The following is a 19,685-nucleotide window of genomic DNA, read 5'->3' on the forward strand; positions in this document are numbered from 1 at the left end:
TATCGGACAATGCACCGCTAATTAGCATCATTAAAAATTTTTCCAGGGCTTTCCCCAATCTTGTTTCTTAATCTTCCCCCACCCTTAAACCTTCATACGATGTTTTGCATTGTTACAGGACTTGTTTGTAGCGCACCGGCGATTGCCCTAATAGATTTGCCCTTTTTATGGTGACTAATTACTAACTCACGTTCTCTCACAGTGGTTTGTCCTCCCTTGTTGATTTCCAATTAAATCCTGTCAATTATCAATACCAGTCGCCAAGAATTGTTTATTCTTTGCATTTTTCAACATTTTTTTTCATTCGGAAATATTCTGTTGTCACAAAATTGACCTGTATCATTTGAATTTTGAGATTCGTGTTGTAATGTACCTCCCGTATTATCCTAGTTCTCATGGAGTATTCCTTTCGAACTTTTAGGCCCATCACAGAACAATTAAGCTATTTGCTACATTTAGACGTTATCTCTTTGTTCATATACGGTAAATTCGTTCTAATGTAATTTGCTGGGACCAAGGTCTAAGTTCAGGCTAATCCATAAACCACCCTTAATGCAGGATCACAAAACCTGGCCATGTTTCAGTTTACCATCGACATCTTCTCAAATGTATGTGTCCGTCCTTTCTACGTCACAATACCGCGTCCCATACTTAAAGACATCATTACTGGACAATTGGAGTGATGATCCTCTGGGCGTCTGGTGCCCAGATGTGACCCAAGCGGGGGTGAGAAACCCAGAGGCACAGGTAGCATTTGAGGGAATGGGAAAGAAGAAGAGGCTGACCCGGGCACTGGTATTCTTAGTTTCAGTCTTGGGTTAGTAAAGTGCATTGAGGTGGAAGGTGGCCGTTTTGAATATCTGCTTAAATAAAACTTATTTTTCATTTGTTAATGGCTTTTCATTTGTTTAATGCGGCTAAATATTTATTTGAAAATTAATAAAACCGAGCTGAAATGGAAGGACGCGAATTAGCTTATAGGTTAAAGTCTCGTAAGCGAAGAGAAATATCGGGATTGAACAAGAATACCCTTTTTGGGTAAAAATAGACGCTTTTTCAATACATTTAATAAAATTTGACCTTAGTTGCACTCATAAAAAAATATGACCGAATATATCGAAGCGGTGGGCTGTAACTAGCGCCCTCTAGGAATTTCGTAAAAATTAGATCAAAATCCTTATTCGGCATCTTACAAAACCTGAGTACACCGATTTTGGTGTTGATGCTGTGAAAACACAAGAAGTTATTAAGGAATTTTAAAATAAAATTTTAACTTTCAACACCCTGTAACTCTGAAACGCGCCACGTTGACATAAGACATGTTGCGTCCAATCGTCATATTTTGGTGTCCCCTATCTCGGGTTTCGCCACGTCCCATTCCCAATGAATCACCATTAACGACAAGCAGTAGCATATAAGCAACTTGCAACCCCTTGAAAGGGCAGATTCCCTGCAGAAGTCACGCAGATTCGTCCTCAGAAACCGATATGAGGAGAAACCAATGGTTCGAGCCTGGTGTTGTCTTGCTCTTGTACCATTGAGAAGTTGAATAAAAGTGTTGTGTCTTAATTCTCGTTTAATTCCCCACGGTCACATTACAAAAATTGGTGTCAGAAGTGGGATATTTGTGAAATAGTGATGTGATCACTCGACTACGTGTGTGTCAAGTGGGTGCACGAATACAATATTCAGGCAACGTTCTCTACAAGATTCCAAAACCGAATTACCGCGATTTACCCCTAGGTGCCCGAACCCGGCCACGGTGATGGCCCTGATTTATCGCTCTTCCGATTTATGGGGGGCATCAATAGAAATACCAAAGGAACCAGCGAGCCACATCTGGGCTTTGACCGTAGAGATCTTTGGAAGAAAAGCTTCCCACGAACCGGAGGACGGTGTCGGTTGGGAACAGTCAAGGGCTTATCGTGATGATTGTTGTGACACCAGCCGATATTTTATACGTGATCGACACCACCACGTTGATTTGTCTGGATTGAGACGACTCGTTAACTCACTAACAACTCTTTATTTTATTACTAAGGTTCTCTACTTTTACTCTGGACTACTTTGAAGCAATTTAACAAGAGCTTCTAATACTATGCACTCTGTCTGAGAAAAATATCACAATCTCCCATTTTGGGGCTGAAACTTACTTATATGTGTGTAGAACAACTTACCTAAATCACGCTACTAAGGGCGAACACCCGGGGACTTGGGACTTTGGTCGCAGTTAATTTTTCGTGTATAGATGAAAGGGCAGTCTGGTGATAGTCCAATTGCTCTAGATTAATCCTATGGTAACCCCATATTATTGGAAAAGATTCATGTCGTCTGGGACAATAAGTTATATGACAGATACTGGATTTGAGGATAAGAAGGTATATAACATGATCTCCCTCCAGCCCCACCATCTCTGGGAGGCAAAAAATTAGACAGATTTTACCAAGGCAGTATCTCAAAACCAGTGTTCGCGAACGCTCTTTTTCCGGTTTTCTTGGACACTTCCCGATCCGTGAAAGCGAAACTCTGTCTCAAACCTCTGTCTCAAACCTCTGTCTCGAACCTCTGTCTCAAACCTCAGTCTCAAACCTCTGTCTCGAACCTCTATCTCAAACCTCTGTCTCAAAACTCTGTCTCGAACCTTTGTCTCGAACCTTTGTCTCGAACCTCTGTCTCAAAACTCTGTTTCGAACCTTTGTCTCGAACCTCTGTCTCAAACCTCTGTCTCAAACCTCTGTCTCAAAACTCTGTCTCGAACCTCTGTCTCAAACCTCTGTCTCGAACCTCTATCTCAAACCTCTGTCTCAAAACTCTGTCTCGAACCTCTGTCTCAAACCTCAGTCTCAAACCTCTGTCTCGAACCTCTATCTCAAACCTCTGTCTCAAAACTCTGTCTCGAACCTTTGTCTCGAACCTCTGTCTCAAACCTCTGTCTCAAACATTACCTAAAAACCATTGTTCCCGAACGGAAACAACTCTCTTGCTCTCAACTCTAACTCTGTTATACCCAAAATATTCACAGTCGGTCGCTTAACTCTCTCTCTCTCCCGTTTTCTCATGTACTTCCCCGGTCGTGAACGCGAAACTCTCTGTCTCAAACCTCCGTCCCGTATCTTATACGTAAAACACCTCTCTAACCATACATGTAGCCCTTCTCAGATCTCGGGCAACCCAGTACCGCCACTGTGAATCTGTACTGTATGTAAAGTTGTAAAGCTGTAGTGCCTAAAATAGAGTGATATCTGTAGTGTGAAGTAAATTCTTTAGTTCGTGCTACGGAGTTTGTTTTCCCCGAACCCTTGAACCCCATGTATCTCAATTGACGAAGCAGCGGCTGGTCCTTGGACTCGTAACGACTCTCCCCAGCGAAAGGGGGATACCTCCTCGGGTATCTGGTGAGGCAGTCGATTCTGTCAGGCAGAGACTTAAAGCTCCTGGCTTAAACAGGGGCAGTAAGCAGAAATACTGTGAAGTGTCAAGCCATTTTGCAGACAAAGGGTGGTTCAACTAAAGGTCTCTTAATTCATTAATTAAAATTACCCGGAATAGACGTAAGAGCGAAAAGAAATTCATAGGAATCTGGGCCGAGCGTGGGATCGTCATTGGCATGTACAAGCGTGTTATTAATGTCGAAAGAAAATAAATAAAAACCAAAACATCAGACTGCTTCGGTTTTAAAAAAGACAAATCGTTAGAGGCTTTTTTGGGACGAATGGTTTCGGTGGATAATATTCCATTATACGGATCGACCAAAGGTAATGAAATATTACGAAAAACCTGAATCAATAACGAACGAAAAAATAACAGCACTGAAAAACCAGAGAACAAATTTACCATTACTTTTGATGAATGGAATTCGGCATCAAACAACCATTACATGAATATAAATTGACGCCATAAGGAACGAATTGGGAATCTAGAATTACTCCGAATAAGAAGCTCTATAACAGCAGAAGCTTGCTTAAGAGTTCTAGAGGATAGGTTACATGGATATAATCTCTCTCTTAATAAAGACATCGTGTGTTTTGTATGCGATGACTCTAGTACGATGATTAAAATGGCGAAACTCGTAGATCCGAGGCAACAGCTTGGCCTAAGTCACGGGATACAGTTAGTTGTAATAGCCTCTATTTACAGAGAAAACCATTGAGAAGACGGATAGAAACGCATAAAATGAAGTTCGTATGAAAAAGAAATGATTACATGATTCAACGATAGAGACTAAACAATGGAATTCTCGAACGCAGTAGTGAATACAGAGTTGTCCGAAAACTACGACTTAGGAAATACCACTGACAAAGTAGAAAAATAGTTAGATGTTTTAGGAAATTTCCTACGAGGAATCGTTTGCTGCAAAAGTACGTTAAAGAAGAACATGGAAAGGAAATTAAGCTTCAATTAGATTGTAAAACCCAAAGGAGCAGCTTGTTTCTAGAGCTTCAGAGATTTTGTTTTTTAGCAAACTGTCTTAAGAAGGCATTAATAGACCGCAATTTGCAGTTTTCGGACGAAAACGAACGCTAAGTAATGGAACATTTAAAACCGATCAGGTTAGTTGTTGAGGCTTTATGTCGCCAAGATATGAACTCCCTGAAAGCAGATATTACCTTAAAATTTTTAATTGAGCAGGTTAAGAAACACCCATCGCCTTTGAGCAGCGGCCCAGTAACCTGAAACTTCTTCTATCGAAAAACGACTGCAGCGACGTTTCACAATTTTTTCAGGTATTCTACGTTACTTCCAAGATCCCACTCAAAAAGGAAGTGTCAACTTATTTCAGCCATTAAAAGCAAAATACGTGAAGTGTTAAGACTCAGTGAACCAAATCTTGATGTCTTCATCGATCAAGTTAAAACCCCAAGCTGCGCCCCTGCACATCTTACATTTGTTGCCTCACAGATGTCGCGATCCGTTAGATTCACTAGAAATGGTTTACGGTTCAAATTCCTCGTCTTTTGTACTTTGGCTAAGAGCTAAATTGCGAGTCATAAATGTGCATCGGAGGTGGTTCTTGGGTACCGGAATTCCCCACCATTACCTTCGGTGGTGGTCGTAATTGGGGGTGCCGCCACCTCCCGTTCGGGATGAAGGCAATGTTCGGGTCACGGGATAATCTGCCCATCGGCCGTCAGGCCTGGCGAAATGGGTATTCCTCGAGTGAAATGTGCTCCGACTCAGAGTACGCCCATGTCTGCTGACCATCAGCTTCCAGTAATTAAGGGCTCGCAGAGGTTGGGAATTCACTATCTTCTTTTCTATCACGATTGTCACTCATCAGTTGAAGGCGGATCCATACATCGCCAATTCACAATCATAACTCACACTCTTCATCGGATCGCGATCATTCAATCCTATATTTCTGCAACTAAGTCTTAGTCATAGTTACGTGCTACAAGTCAGTCAAAAAACCGTGTTAATGTTTAAAGGGTTGTCCTAATTCCACGTATTTAGGGGGATCCCACGTGTTTACCTTGCTAAGCAGGTATCTAGTCCGTCCTGGACTCTCGTAAACAGAAGTACAACATTTGGTACTTCGAACCGACAAGTGTTACAAGTAGTGCTCGCGTGTGAGCGCTCTCGTACAATAATTCGCGGGTGGTATCTCCAACCTCCAAGGAAGGAATCCCTGCATATCGATCAACATGAAGCAAGGGTCGGTAACTCCACTGGAACACCTTCAAAAATGATAAACTTTCGGTTCGGGGAATGTCGAATACCTCTAGTGACGAAGATGACGTGCCACTTGCCGGAGTTGTTATGCTTGAAGAAGAAACGCAAGGAAAAAGGTTGTCATTGCCAGAAGAACTAAATCGAGCATTGCAGAAACAGGTGTTGCCCAAATCCAAAAATCGAACTTTGAAAGCAGGGTTGTTTCGGGAAATGGAAATGGAGGCCCACGTGGACCCAATCTCCAGCCAGCATACGATGTCCCGTCTCTCATACCTCCCACCAGCGTGGAAACTGAAATGTGTTTCCCAGCAGCAGGCTTAGTTTTAACAAAGTTCCGCCCATCCATACTGGATGAAACAATGGACATTTAATTTTTTCGCTATTTTCTTGGAGAAAAAGAGTAATAAACTGCACCCCAAATTTAATGGATAATTTTTTAAGTTGAAAAATCTGCCTTCAAAAATATTTATAATGCGCTCTAGTAGTTTGAAATTATTCCTCTATCGCTCTCAAAACTTTCTCCAAATTTTTTACATTTTTACTTAAGAGACAACAACAGCTGCCTCCAAAGTACTCAAAATTGCTCTTTCGGCAATTTCGGCTTGAAGGTTGTACACCTCATTTAAGCTCGGTTGCATTATGTTTTTCAGTGCATTTTCTGAACGTAAAATTTTCTCCTGAAAAAAAATGCCCCAAAATGTCCGTGAAAGGAGAAATCTCTCGGTGGAAGAAATGTGCAGCTGCTGCGGCGAACGCAGGTTCAAATCGCACTACGACTGGGAGTAGCGCAATCTACCGTCTCCAAGGCACTCGCACGGTTTCGGGAGACTCGTACGAATCACAAGAGACCTCGACTAGAATAACAAAGCTGACAACGAATAACCAAAATCGTTTTATGGGACTGAGAGCTTCACGAAGTCGATTCATTACAAGTACTGCGCTGCAGCAGGAGGTTTCTCGTAGATACGACTTTCGCATCAGTTAAGATGCAGTGGAAAGAAAGGTGGCAGAAAACAATATTAATCCCTATAGGGCTGCAAGCGATCACCCATCGATAGGAGAACACCCAAGGTAGCGTCTTCAATTCGCTCAAGAACACCAAGATTGGGGAGATCGTCAATGAGGCAACGTACTCTTAACGGATGAATCTCGATTTTGTCTCTTTAGTGACGATCGTCGTAGAAGAGTACATCAACGTCCTGGAGAGCGAAACGCCCAGTGTGACATTATCGGAACTGTGGGCTGTGGAGGCGGATCTGTCATGACATGGGGAGGCGTTAGTTCGGAAGTTTGCACCGAGTTAGTTGTGCTTCAAAACGGTGCTTTGACAGCCCACCGATACGTCACCGACATTTTAGAACCCTATGTGGTGCCGCATACTCCGTTAATCGGTGAGAAATTTTCATTGATGCACGTGGCACGAGCAGTTCAAAATTACCCCGAAGGGGTGAAAATTCAAACGTTGCCTTGGCCAGCAAGAAGCCCTGATCTGAACCCCATCGAACGTTTATGGGACAACAAGTTAGGACCTTACGGGTTCCCCCTAGGGACTTAAATGAGCTGTCATTGAAGGTCACGGAAACGCGGGATCATATTAATCAAGATGACATTAGAAGCTTAATTTCAAGTATGCCAAGGAGGTGTGAGGCGGCAATTAGAGCAAGAGGGAGCAACGCACGCTGTTAAATGTTCGTTTGTACAAATTAAGGGATGAAAATTACATACATTTTTGATACAGCGCGTGTTCATTTAAATATACCCCTTATTAATTCCGTCAACTCAGACCCATTGAAAATAATGATCATATTACGTTAGTAAGCGTAAAATATTTAATTTACTCCTAAAAACGAAAATACGTAACAATTCAGAATGTTCGTTCGTTTTGCGGTGCAGTGTATTTAAACACGTCATTTATCCAGGCTTTTGGATTTTTTTTAAATATATACTTTATACATGTATATTTCATATACATATATTTATTTTATGCTGTTTTTACCTGATTTCAATCAATAAAAAAATATTTTATTTAATTTTAAATCCTGGGACTGCATCCCCTAGTTTGTACATAACTAGACACGAAAGGGCGAAAGACTTCTAATGAACAAAGCCGCTAAAGTGGTGGTTTTAAGACATGCTGGTTGCTGCATCTGGCGTTCTGCGTGCCTCTAATCAAAATTTTTGAAAAAATCTTAAAAAAAAAATAAAGATTCGTCCATACAAAAATACATTTAGTCAGGAGTTGAACGAAGACGGCTTTAACCGTCGCCTGCAGTTTTGCGAAATTTTGAGTGAGCGAGCCATTGAAAGTCTCTATCTCCGTTTTAACATCTGCTTTTCGCATGAGACTTCTTTGTCTTAAAGGTGTTAAGGACCTTAAGTTATTGTTTTTTTTGTCGTTGTTAACTTTATTAGTTGTTAGTTATTTGTATTTTGTCCCTCAAGCTACGCCCATGTACTGCGATACTTGCTCTAAGAATACCACCTGGATGCCAGACCACATGGCCCATCAGGCCACACCCAAGGGTGCTTTTGGGCTGGGGAATATGCTGCTTAGTCAAGGGAAGCTTTCTCGGGACTCTTGCCACGATTTGCAGTTCGGTGGGCCTGCAACAATCCCAGAAAAGCGACTCGCACAGGTATTCGCCTGATTCCATCCGGCTCGGCCATAGCCCGTAAGGGCTCTTGGTGGTGCTGCGCCCCTGGCTGGAATTCCTCGAGTTTAGTACTTAAATCGAAGTAAATTTTCCTTTTTTTCTTCTCTTCGTGTTGGAGCGGCGTCGGCGTCGGATGTGTGATCAAAATCATAGTGCGTAACCCGCCCAATTGAGCGTTCTCCCTCTTCATACTTAGACCAATAAACTCTGTCATTATTTAAAACGAGTGCTGTTGGAGAAACTCCAACATAAAGATCGCTCTCACGCAATGCCCTAACATCTGGGCAATGGATTTGGCAAAGAGAGAAAACAGAACCCAAAACTCGACATACCATTAGGTGCCAAACCATGGGTACCGCGCTGATTACCATTCATCTAGTTTACTTCCATCCTGATTTATAAAGTGCAAATTGCGCAATAGATTAAGGGCCGCAGTAAATTAGGACGGAATGTCGCAACAAACTCACAAGTGGACAAGAACCAGAGGGTGTCAGCGATAAGGCAATGGTGTGATCACATCAAGGCGGTGTTTTTCCCACGAAATCGTGGGAAAGAACCAGACTGGGGGACCTGCATTTTTCGGGAGGGAGCACCACCCCTCTCGGAGCAAGAGCAGAACCGTTTCTCACCTCGTCGCGTTAACAGCAACTTCTCTCTCAATTTCATAAGTTAGACCACAGAACTTTACGAAATTCTCACGCTCTCGTCGCAATAGAAATCTATGCACGGGCTTCATTGTTAATAGTTTAATCACCACTCAACCCTCTAATTTAACTAGTCTGTGATTAAATTTAGTGTAATTCGTGTAACAGGGTTTCTATACCCTCTCGAACCTTTGGAACCCCATTACTTTATGACGGTAGCCCGTCTGGTCCCTCGATTCAATTACGAAACCTCGCCAGCGCATTTGGATTCCTCTGTAGGTGCCTGGTGAGGCAGTCACTACTGTTAGGCAGGAACTCAGGAAACCCCTGGCCGAATCAAGTGCAATTAAATACAGTTCATTTTTTGTAAACCGAATTGTCGTTTTCGTGGTGTGTTTATCAAAGGAACCCCTTAACAAACGGTATTGTCACTTTCCACAACCGCCACCATTAGCCTGATACAAATCCTGGAATCCATCGTGAGACATGTAACAACCTCAAAACTTAATCGTCTCGGTTAAATTTTTTGGAGATCATTTGATCGGTTTGCTTTTCATAGATGGTAATTTAAATGGAAATGGGTATTAGCGATTCCGATGATCAGACTTTAGCTGAAATTATTGCACACAATGACGAATATAATGAAAATCATCTCGTATTCCGACAAGATGGCGCACCTCTGCATCACGCAGTGACCGTCAGGCAGTACTTGGAACAAAGAGTTCCAGGAGTGGCCTCCACGATCACGGGACTTGGTTCCGCTAGACTTTTTTCTTCGAAAGCTTTTAAAAAGTGGTGAAGTCTACACTATTCAGCTGGCGTCTTTAGAAGATTTACGACAGCGGATAGTGAACGGGTGCCTTCAAATTGCTTGCGAAATGTTGGAAAATGTGCGACAGCATTTTGAGCAAAACTTTTGCAATTGCATGAGAACAGACGGCTTACAATTTGAACATGTATTCAACTAATGTGCAAGCACTCCGATTCAGGCCGTTTTCCATTTAAAATGTCTTTTTTCGATAACTAAAAAAAAAAGTTAAAAGTATACGAGCAATTACGATATCGTTGCAAAGACAATTAAAAGACCTTTGAAACAAGATGCTGCTCGACCCCCCTTTCAGTTTAAAGTTATCAGGGTGAAGCTGTACAGCCCCGTTAGGGCATTGCAGACAGGGAGTCGAATATATATTACAAGACATCCGCCCTCTATAATATAATCGACGCGTCCCAGTGTTTGGCAAAATACTATACAGGGTTTCTGAAAACTTCGCTGCTGCAGTGTCGTTTGGTTACCCCGTATAACAATAGTCACCGCTTCCAGTCCATTTAATTGGTTAGATTTGAAGAGAATTTTCCGTTCACCATTTTGTCACCTAAAATCTGATGTAAACAAAACTGCAGTTCACAGCCGCGTTCACGGTCGTTGACGTTTTGTTTAATCATTCCGGGTTATCTTCCGTTTAAGAGCATGAGACAGAAATCACTACGTAAGTATTTTTGGCCTTGTAAAAAAACTGAGCAGTTACTAGGAGCGCAAGCCTAAAGGAACAACACTTTTGTCCAATGAAATTGGAGAATAGAATTTTTTGCCTAATCGACATCGACAAAAATTTCACCCCCGCACATCCCTAAAGAATCAGGGCGCAGAGAACCCAATTTTTGTTATTTATCAAGAAAACAATGGGGAGAGTTATCGTACGTAAAAAGGTTAAAAAAATAACATTTTATAACTTTTTTACGTAAGAAGTTGTTGCCCCTGGGTAAGTTGGTAAATATCCAGTTCAATGGAATGGAATCGATGTTCGGGATACGAGGTCCTGGTTATTAAAGAATGAAAATCCGTATCGAGAAGGGCAAGACGTTCTCTATTCCAGATTCTCATATCGCAAAAACGAAAAATTGTTAATTACGATGTTCAGGTACCAAATGAAAATGAAACATAGGAGTTCGGTCACAATACCGGAGAATGCTCATTCCCATTGATAGTAAGTGGATTTCGGATCAAAATAATTGAAAACGGGAATATCCTGTAACCTGAACTAACCTGAAATCCAAGACTAGACTGGTTGCCAAAGCGTTTATGCAACGCGAAAAGTTGGGTTGTGAGGAAACACATGCTGTTGCAAGATCAACATCCATTACACCTTCTTATGCTGTCATAAATTAGAAAACTTTGATAGCAGAACAGATTGATATTAAATGGGCCCACTTACTTGAGAGTATCGAGAAGGAAATTTGTATGAAAATCCCCTTAAGGCACTGGGGAAGTCAGGGATCGTGTTTGCAAAATAAACAAGAACTTGTCTGGACTAAAATAGAAGCCTTTAAATTGGAATGAAAAATTTAGGCACTTTGTGAAAAACTGCCAAAGTAACCCCAGCTTATAGACTGCAGCTGATGAAGGTATGTTCCTCATCCTGTCATTGTATGTCGAGGGTATCGCAACTGCCAGCATCAAACAGATCCTCATTAATGCTCTCAAGGAAAAATTCCGGGAAAATTTTGATATTCAAGTTATCGTAGATTCTCCCTTGAAATTTCAGCAGGACGGACGAATGAATCCATGTCCCCATTGCGCCCCTTTTGATTTCCCGATGAGGGCCCTTCTGGGTTTCAGCTTAATTTAAGGCGTTCCAGCGTGCCATTTCACCAAGGAACTTTATGAACATTCCGCCTTTTAAATGGGTACAATTCCTCGAGCAAGTGTTTAAACGCCTCACTGGGCTTGTCAACCTCATGATCTCTTTAATAGATAGCTTGATTAAGTCTGTGCTCCTGGGGTCCTAATTCGGGGCTACGCCCGCCTATCATATTTGACCTGCAGGTGATTGGTATAGTTGAAGCGCTCAAATGGGTCTCATTATACAGGATGTTTATTAAGTATTGGTACAAACTTTAAAACGTGAATCTTTGACTAATTTTAAAATAAAATGCGTCAAAAAGGGCTTAAACCATGTTGGTATTTTGTTCCATAACATGTTAATTTGATGAACCTCTGGATACTGGGGGTATCGGTGATGAGAAACTCCAATATTTATTTAATTTTTGTTTAATGTTAAAGGACGCCACATGCACTGTTGAACCTGGATTTAAATAACTGTAATTATCGGTATTTGTCGCTGAAAACGAGCCTTTCGGCAAAACCGGGTTTAAACTTGTACTTGCGTTGGGAGTTTGTAAGCCGCATCCCTGGAAGTTTTTGAAAAATATGCGGAAAAATACATTATTTAGCGTCACGTGTTATGTAGACTATCACTCTACAAATTACTATCACTAAATTGATATACAGGGTGAGTTGGGAGGATCGTGCCAAACTTCAGGAGCGTGTTGTACATAAAAAATAAAAGTAAAAAAACTCACATTTGGTTATCCGATTTTCTTTTGTTTACAAGTTATATCGTAAATAAAATTAAAATATAAAATTTAAAAAATTTATAAATTTCATAAAAAATTCCATAAATTAATACGTTGAATTGGTCGTGGTGGCCCTATTAGTTGGCCTCCCAGGTCCCCAGACCTCACACCACTAGACTATTGTTTGTGCGGTTGGTTTAAAACTGAAGTGTACAAAGTAAAATTGGACACTCAAGGTGCACTAATTCAACGCATTAGAAATGCTGCAGCTGCCATTAAAGAAAGACATGAAACCATCAGGAGCGCAACGAATGCTCTTCATAGACGAAGCCGAAAATGTTTAGAAGTTAATGGCGATATTTTTGAACATTTACTATGATATCCGAACGTTAATTTATGGAATTTCTTATGAAATTTATAAATTTTTTAAATTTTATGTTTTAATTTTATTTACGCTATAACTTGTAAACAAACGAAAATCGGATAACAACATTTGAGTTTTTTTACATTTATTTTTCATGTACAACACGCCCCTGAAGTTTGGCACGATCCTCCCGACTCACCCTGTATATTAAATAAAAATAAAAATTCGTAAATTTTTAATTCTGGGCAAGAATTGACCTGACCGCCGGAGAGACAGAGCGGGGCAGCAAGCCTGACCTCTCAGATCACCAGATTTGAATCCTTTGGATTATTTCCTGTGGGGTCACTTGAAGTGACTAGTTCGCAAGACTCCAGTCAAAAACGGACAAAATATAAGAAGGGGGACGTTTGAATCGTATGCCTTTATTAATCAGACACTAGTTATGCTCGAAGGAGCTCGTCAATCAATGTTGAAGCGAACCGATGCAATGGGCGACAGCCGTTTTCAGCAATTATTATAAATTTTATTTGCAAAAGCGATTTAGTCTTAGTCCGGTAAGTGGCCTAAATGTGTCACATCATCACACAATTAACTAAAGATACATTTTTCCGCTTATTTTTCAAAAACTCTCGGCGGTTCAATTTGCAAACCTCCAACGCCCGTCTAAATCTAAATTAGTTTTTTTTAACGACTGCTTTCAACGGCAAATACCAGAAGTTATGATTATGTACGTTTAGGTACATCGAAAAAACTAACTAAACATTTACGTTTCTCATCGCCGGTGCTTCCAGTATCCAAAATTGAGCCAAACTGGCACATTACTTAACGCACAACACATGATCAGAACACCAGAGAAATATTTTTTTAAGACCTGCATCTCACGAGCTACAACGACGCGGGCCCACATTCGTGTGAACTTTTTATCTTAAAACGAATCAAATGTCCACTCTTTAAAGTGTGCGTGAGCACTTAACAAACACTCTACATAAATACTGTAGCGGCAGGACAGCTTCACCGTATTATCTGTTCCTTGATGAAATGGCGGAGGAGCAGCAACGCAAATTATAATATTTCTTCTTGTGGATAAGTAGTGACCACAATTCGCGGATCTGACAATGTTCTAATGGATTTAGTCAGACACCGGATTATGTGCCCAGGCTCAAATTCGTATTTCATGACCTTCCGAAAACCCGTCCAGCTTGGCAATTAATTAATAAAACAAAAACGAATTCGTTACTTTAGCATACACACGTCTCGACGTGCAAAATTAATCACTCCCTATTTGATTCAGAGCAATTCGGAGGTATAATAAAATGAAAACAGAATTTATTTGTCCCGGTTTTGTTACCTCGACGGCATATTTTCCGTCGGTTTCGAAGTTCATTTGAATTTCCAATTTTGTATTTTAGACGAAACGGCGTAAGAGGGGACGGGTCATCAAAAAATCTCGAAGATTTTCCGGAGGATTATCGGCGAAAGAGAGTTTACAAAATAATTTCCATGAGGTTGATACTAATCAGGAAATTAAAAAAGAGGCGCTAGAGATAAAATAAAAATTAAAAATTTATCGGAGTTTCCGGACATTCTATCTGAGCTCGCAGGCCCTTTTGCAGCGCCATTTTCAGTGATTAGCTCCGGTTTGTGTTTGAATGGCTCGTTAATCGCTACGCCTGGATATGACCGGCCGATTGCGGATTTAAACGGCTGTCCTTTGCCAATTATCAGATAACTTTGCCGACTTCGAATTTCAACTAATTCTTTTAGACTTTATTCGAATATTCCATTGAGTCTCCACACAATTAATTGCCGATCCCACATCGGGTTTATCGCGTTTTGGATTGATTAAAGGCGCAAGTTTTCCAACACGTATTTCTCTGCCTCCACGCCGACATCCCTACGTTGTAACGTTAAGTCAAATATCAAATGTTACGAGAGAACTTATCTAAATTGTTAAACACTTACAAGTTCAGCTATCTAGGTGGCAAAATTTTTCCTTTTAGTGAGGTCACGATGCCGAGAAAATTTGTACCACATGTGAGGGGTGAAACCATTACAAATGCAACGTGCATTCTTTGCATTTTACATCCTCCTGCCTACAACTGCACTGAAAATTGTAGCAATGAATCAGAGTCTTACATATGTATGAGCCTCATCTCGGGTAGTAGTTTTCAGGTTATACGCGGGCAAAGTGGAGTTGCAAAGTCGCATGAGAAATATATCAAGAAATTTGTTTAAGTGGGATAAAGTTTGAGAATGCCGTTTTTCGTTGCCGCCGTTTGAACCTTCAGGCAAAAAAATGATAACGAATATTTTGAAATGAAGTTCCCCCGCTACAAAACGGATCTAATAATTCGAAAGCGAACAAGTCTGAAACACAACCCGAACAATGACGTTTATTAAATTGAAAAATACCATATTATTTACGAGAATCGGGGGTATGATGGGCGAGTCAAAAAGGGCCTCGCTTTCAGGGTCTACATTTAAAAAGTCAATATTTCACGCACCCGTTTCGCAGACATTTAAAATTACAACTCGAAATGGAAAATAAAATGGCGAGGCGAAGCCTTGCAATTTCGTAAATTCGATTTCATGGAAAACTCAAACATGAAAAGACCACGGCTGGGGGAAGTGTTGCATTTGAAAGGAATTGAAACGGAAAACACGATAATTTTCACTTATTGAGGAACACATTTCTGTTGGAAATGTCTTTATTCAGACGTCTGGGAAATGGCCCTAGAAATTGGAACCGCATCTCGAAAGCAGTGTGACGTTGAAGATGAAGAGATAATATGCCGGAACGATAAATCATCAAAAATTGGACTGATAGAGGAAGAAAGAGGGCATACATTTATTCGGCTGTTTCTTGACAATGTGGCGAGCGCAACCACCCCACGCAAAAACTATATGGCGGTCCTGTCAAAAAGAAAACAAACACAACTTCGTATGCGATTGGATCGTATGACGCCCGATTCATTTGATGAACTTGAACTAGCCTTAAATTCCTTATTTCAAATACGATTTCTCCATCATCGACAGGTTTTGCGACAATAACACGCAATTTTTCCGCTAACAGATACTGATCGGTCTGCTCTCCCGGAATCACAAAATGAGCGATTCAGTGAAAACGACAAAGAACGTCAGGCTATGTAGTGTCAGTGTTAGTGCCTAAGCAGTAAAAGTATCACTTGACTGCCTAGATATTAACGGTGACATTACGCGACCTGGTTAGAAAGGAAAAATAAGTTTCACGCCATTTCTGTTAGCGAAAACGTTACTTTTCATCTGTTGTCTGGTAATGTAGCAGATCCTTTGAACCTTAAAGCAAAACCTTGGCGACACAAAACAAGGAAAGATAATATTACTGCGATGATAAATCATGGCCCAAGGTAAACTAATAAGAGCAATTCCGCAGCATTGAAAGAACCGTCAAAAGAAGCATAAATCAACCCCTTCGGAGGCCACGCTTCTTCATTACCCTTCAAGATAATAGCATAATCATGACGTTCTACTCGAAACCATGTTTATTGGCGGCTGGCCATTATCTAATTGCTTTCCGAATTGGACAGTGTTAGAAGTTCCATCAAGGGTAAAATTGAAGTTGTTAATGCATACAGCCAATTCAGCTGCTGGAGGTAATCCAGAACGGCCGATACATATATACTGGAGTTAGGGCTTCCGAGATAGACTAATCTAGCAATGAAATATGCACCATTTCCCTCGATGTAATCATTATCCAGCAATTAGTTATTCCGATAAATGCGGAATCTGTAGATTTTGCTAATACCCGAAGTTGGTCTTTTCTAGGGAAAGTTTCCTTCTTGATGGAGTTTTTGGAGAAACTAGGACGACGCTCCCATCCAATTAACAAGGAAACTGAAAAAACTCCGGTTTGATGCTTCGGAACGAAAGAGGGAATTGGCAATGCCCTATCTAGGAATTCATTATCGACAGCCCCCATATGGAGTTTTTGTTATTTATTGCTGAATAATTAGATTAAAGACCCTTCATCAGCGCCGACGTCGTCTCACAAACGAATCGTAAAACCTTGCCGACAAATTGAAGCATTTATTTTATGGTAAAAGTTTTCGTAGCTTGAAAAATTAGTGCGAGAATCCATCAGGACCAGATGTTTTTTATTACCTGAACGGTACGACGAAAAAGCGTAAAAGTAAATTGGAATTTTCTACGGAAAAAATGACGTATAAAACGTTAGAAATGAGGGAAGCGCCTGCTCCGCTTCGAGGGTAGAGGCAGGAAATTTGATTTTCCGTTAGGTGAGATTGGTGTCGTGCTACTATATTAAACTCGTTTAGGAAATAATTAAAAACTCTCACAACGTAAAACATCGGCAAATTTGTGAGCTTTTGCCACAATTATCAATTTTTTTCATCTAGCTTTGGACCCATAAATATCAATTCAACTATCGAAAATAGATTTCAATTAGAGCGTCCCCTTGAAATATTTATCATTTGCAACCGTCAAGCTGAAAGGCAATCGAGAGACGGTTCCTAATGCATAACTAAAGATATCCCAAAGGCATACAATTATGCACCCTGTGCCGGCTTAAAATGCGCGTCTGGCTAAGGCATAACATGTTTCGAAATTGACAGCCTGAATTATGAACGATAAAGTGCAACGTACTGTAGGACTGATTTATACCGAACTGGGTCAAAGCTTTTTACAATGGAGAGGAAATATCTAATATCTGATCATCATGCACCAGCTACGTAATGAGAGACTTTTACAGTTTTTTTTTTCAGTGAAACATTCAATTTTCGGGAAAACGTCCAAAACTGCCCTTACACTCTGGTGGATATTAAATTTGATGAATTTAGCGTTACAGAGGTTGCGTTACTTTTCGATTTTGGCACCCTCTATGACGTGTAACTGAACTTAAATTCCATTCCGCGTTGTTTCTTGACATAATGGCGAATAAATTGCTCTCAAAATGAAACTACGCAATGCAACGGTTTGGGACAAATTGGATTTAAGTCAGTCATTAATTATTAAAAAGTTTAATCCACTTACCTGGATGAACTGCGTTTCCGACAACAATAAATGTAATTTCGAGAACCAGCAGGAACAGTGGTAGCTGAAAAGAAACCAAAATATTTTGTAGTGAATCAGTCCCTTATTAAGAGCGGAAAAATGTCGTGTTTTTCATGGGTAAATATCTCAATGTTTCATTGGGCATTTGCCCTCTGCTCATCCATTAAAACCTATTCTTCCCGCCGAAAACAAAAACACGAATATGCAAGTCGCGGAGCGACACTACTAAAATTTATTACGCGGTTTTTAAATGGATTTTCAGTTTCTATAAAGTGGATTTAAACGCTCCTTCTTTTCATTTTCCCTTGGGAAAATGATAAGCTGGCTATATATTTACGTCTTGGCTGTGATAATATAAGACGCACAAGACCTGGTTTATGCAGAGGTACTCGCACAAAGTGTAAAAGGATATGTAGTTAGGTTAATCTTATTTTGCTTGTCTTGAGAGCCTTAAAGCGGATTACACGTATAGTGCTTAGTGTAGAATTTTCTAAAATACACCGATATAATGAAGTTCTTAAAGAATTTAAAACTACTTTGTTGAGATTGGAGGGAATACACAGATTATCACTATGGTGTCATCCCTAAGTGATGGAAGTTCCAAATGTATTTTGTGCAATTAAGTTTCATTAATTCAATACGTTGACTTCCATAGACCTTTCTTCACGATATGGTGAATTGAATTTTCACAGTAAAATTCCCGTATTTCACGACGTTATGGTGAATCGTCGTCTTCTTTAGCTGCGCACCTCTTGAAATGATGAGAAAAAAAATTTTACACAAAAAAAAAACAAGATATTTAGAGTGATGTAATGTGAAGGGTTTTATTTATCTTTACGGCGCTTTTAAGCGTGGCAAAGCCTCTACCTGCAAAATGTAGATCAAAAAAGGCCTTTTAGTGTTTATCCAGTTTTTACACCCCGGCACCCTGCACACAAAACACACACGCCTATTTAGACTGAGTCTCCAGTCGGCAATAAATTTGTTTCCGGCACATAATCCCTTTATAATGCCTACAAGTAATTTATTTGAAAATTTCCCTCGTTAGAATACAAAGAGATTAAACTGGATATCCCAAACGTAATTACGCGGAGTCAAAATCTCGACGAATGCATATGTTAAGTAGGATGAGTTCGCTTATAAACATTCCACAAAGGCATTATCTTCTACACAAAACTGGGGAGCAAACGCATCTGGCAAAATAGGGAATTGAGATTTGTGACGTGTGTACGCTCGCTTTAAATTAGCCCAAGCACTGCATTCTGTGTAATTTCCTCCGCAGCCAAGTCTCAGTTTAACCCTTTTATTTTCATAATAGGAAATATGATGCCGCAATAATTAGGTTTTTGTTCTCTCGGATGGAACAAACTTGAATTGCCGCCATTGCTGGCACCCGAAACTTTGAAACCGCTCAGGAAAGGAAATAAACCTTAAAAGGTATGACCATTTTCACCAACCATTTTCTTATTATATTAATTAAGCGCATACGCGTGACGTCATTCTTTGATTTGACGCTCAAATGCATCTGTCATTTACCAACGACATTGCGGATATATTCGGAAATGAGCCCTCAAGTGCAGCTCCAAGTCCTCCGGGAGGGGTTGCATATCAAATAAGATGAATTTTCCGGGAAATGTTCACGTTAAGCCGTCTTGCCGTATGTAAATTCCTATGCGATTACCTGATGGAAAACCTATAAGCAAACTCAACTCGTTTACCGGAAATAATCCGGTTGACAATTTCGACATCGGTCTCGCAGGATTCGCAAAGGGTGGTTGGGCGCCTTCTGTCGTTTACGTACCTGCGGTGCTAAAGAGATGCCGGAAAATTAATAAATCTTCAAAGTTCGCCGCATTACATGCAGGAGCTGCGGGGCATATCGATGATCCGAATAACGCGAGACTTGGCGTCTTTCGTTGGGGCTGAAACGTGCAAAATGGGGTAGGATGG

General features: G+C 40.5%; 1 protein-coding gene across 4 annotated transcripts in view; it reads right to left on the reverse strand.

The window, feature by feature from the left end:
- Window positions 1-19,685, reverse strand: part of Sol1 — a 161,017-nt gene that overhangs the window by 75,745 nt on the left and 65,587 nt on the right. For all 4 annotated transcript variants that reach the window (XM_066300473.1, XM_066300472.1, XM_066300475.1 and 1 more), the window contains one exon: window positions 17,715-17,778. In XM_066300473.1, the coding sequence (XP_066156570.1) occupies window positions 17,715-17,778 (64 nt within the window). The remainder of the gene's footprint in view (window positions 1-17,714; window positions 17,779-19,685) is intronic.

This window comes from Euwallacea fornicatus, chromosome 36, assembly GCF_040115645.1.
Source record: "Euwallacea fornicatus isolate EFF26 chromosome 36, ASM4011564v1, whole genome shotgun sequence".
Lineage (NCBI taxonomy): Eukaryota > Metazoa > Arthropoda > Insecta > Coleoptera > Curculionidae > Euwallacea > Euwallacea fornicatus.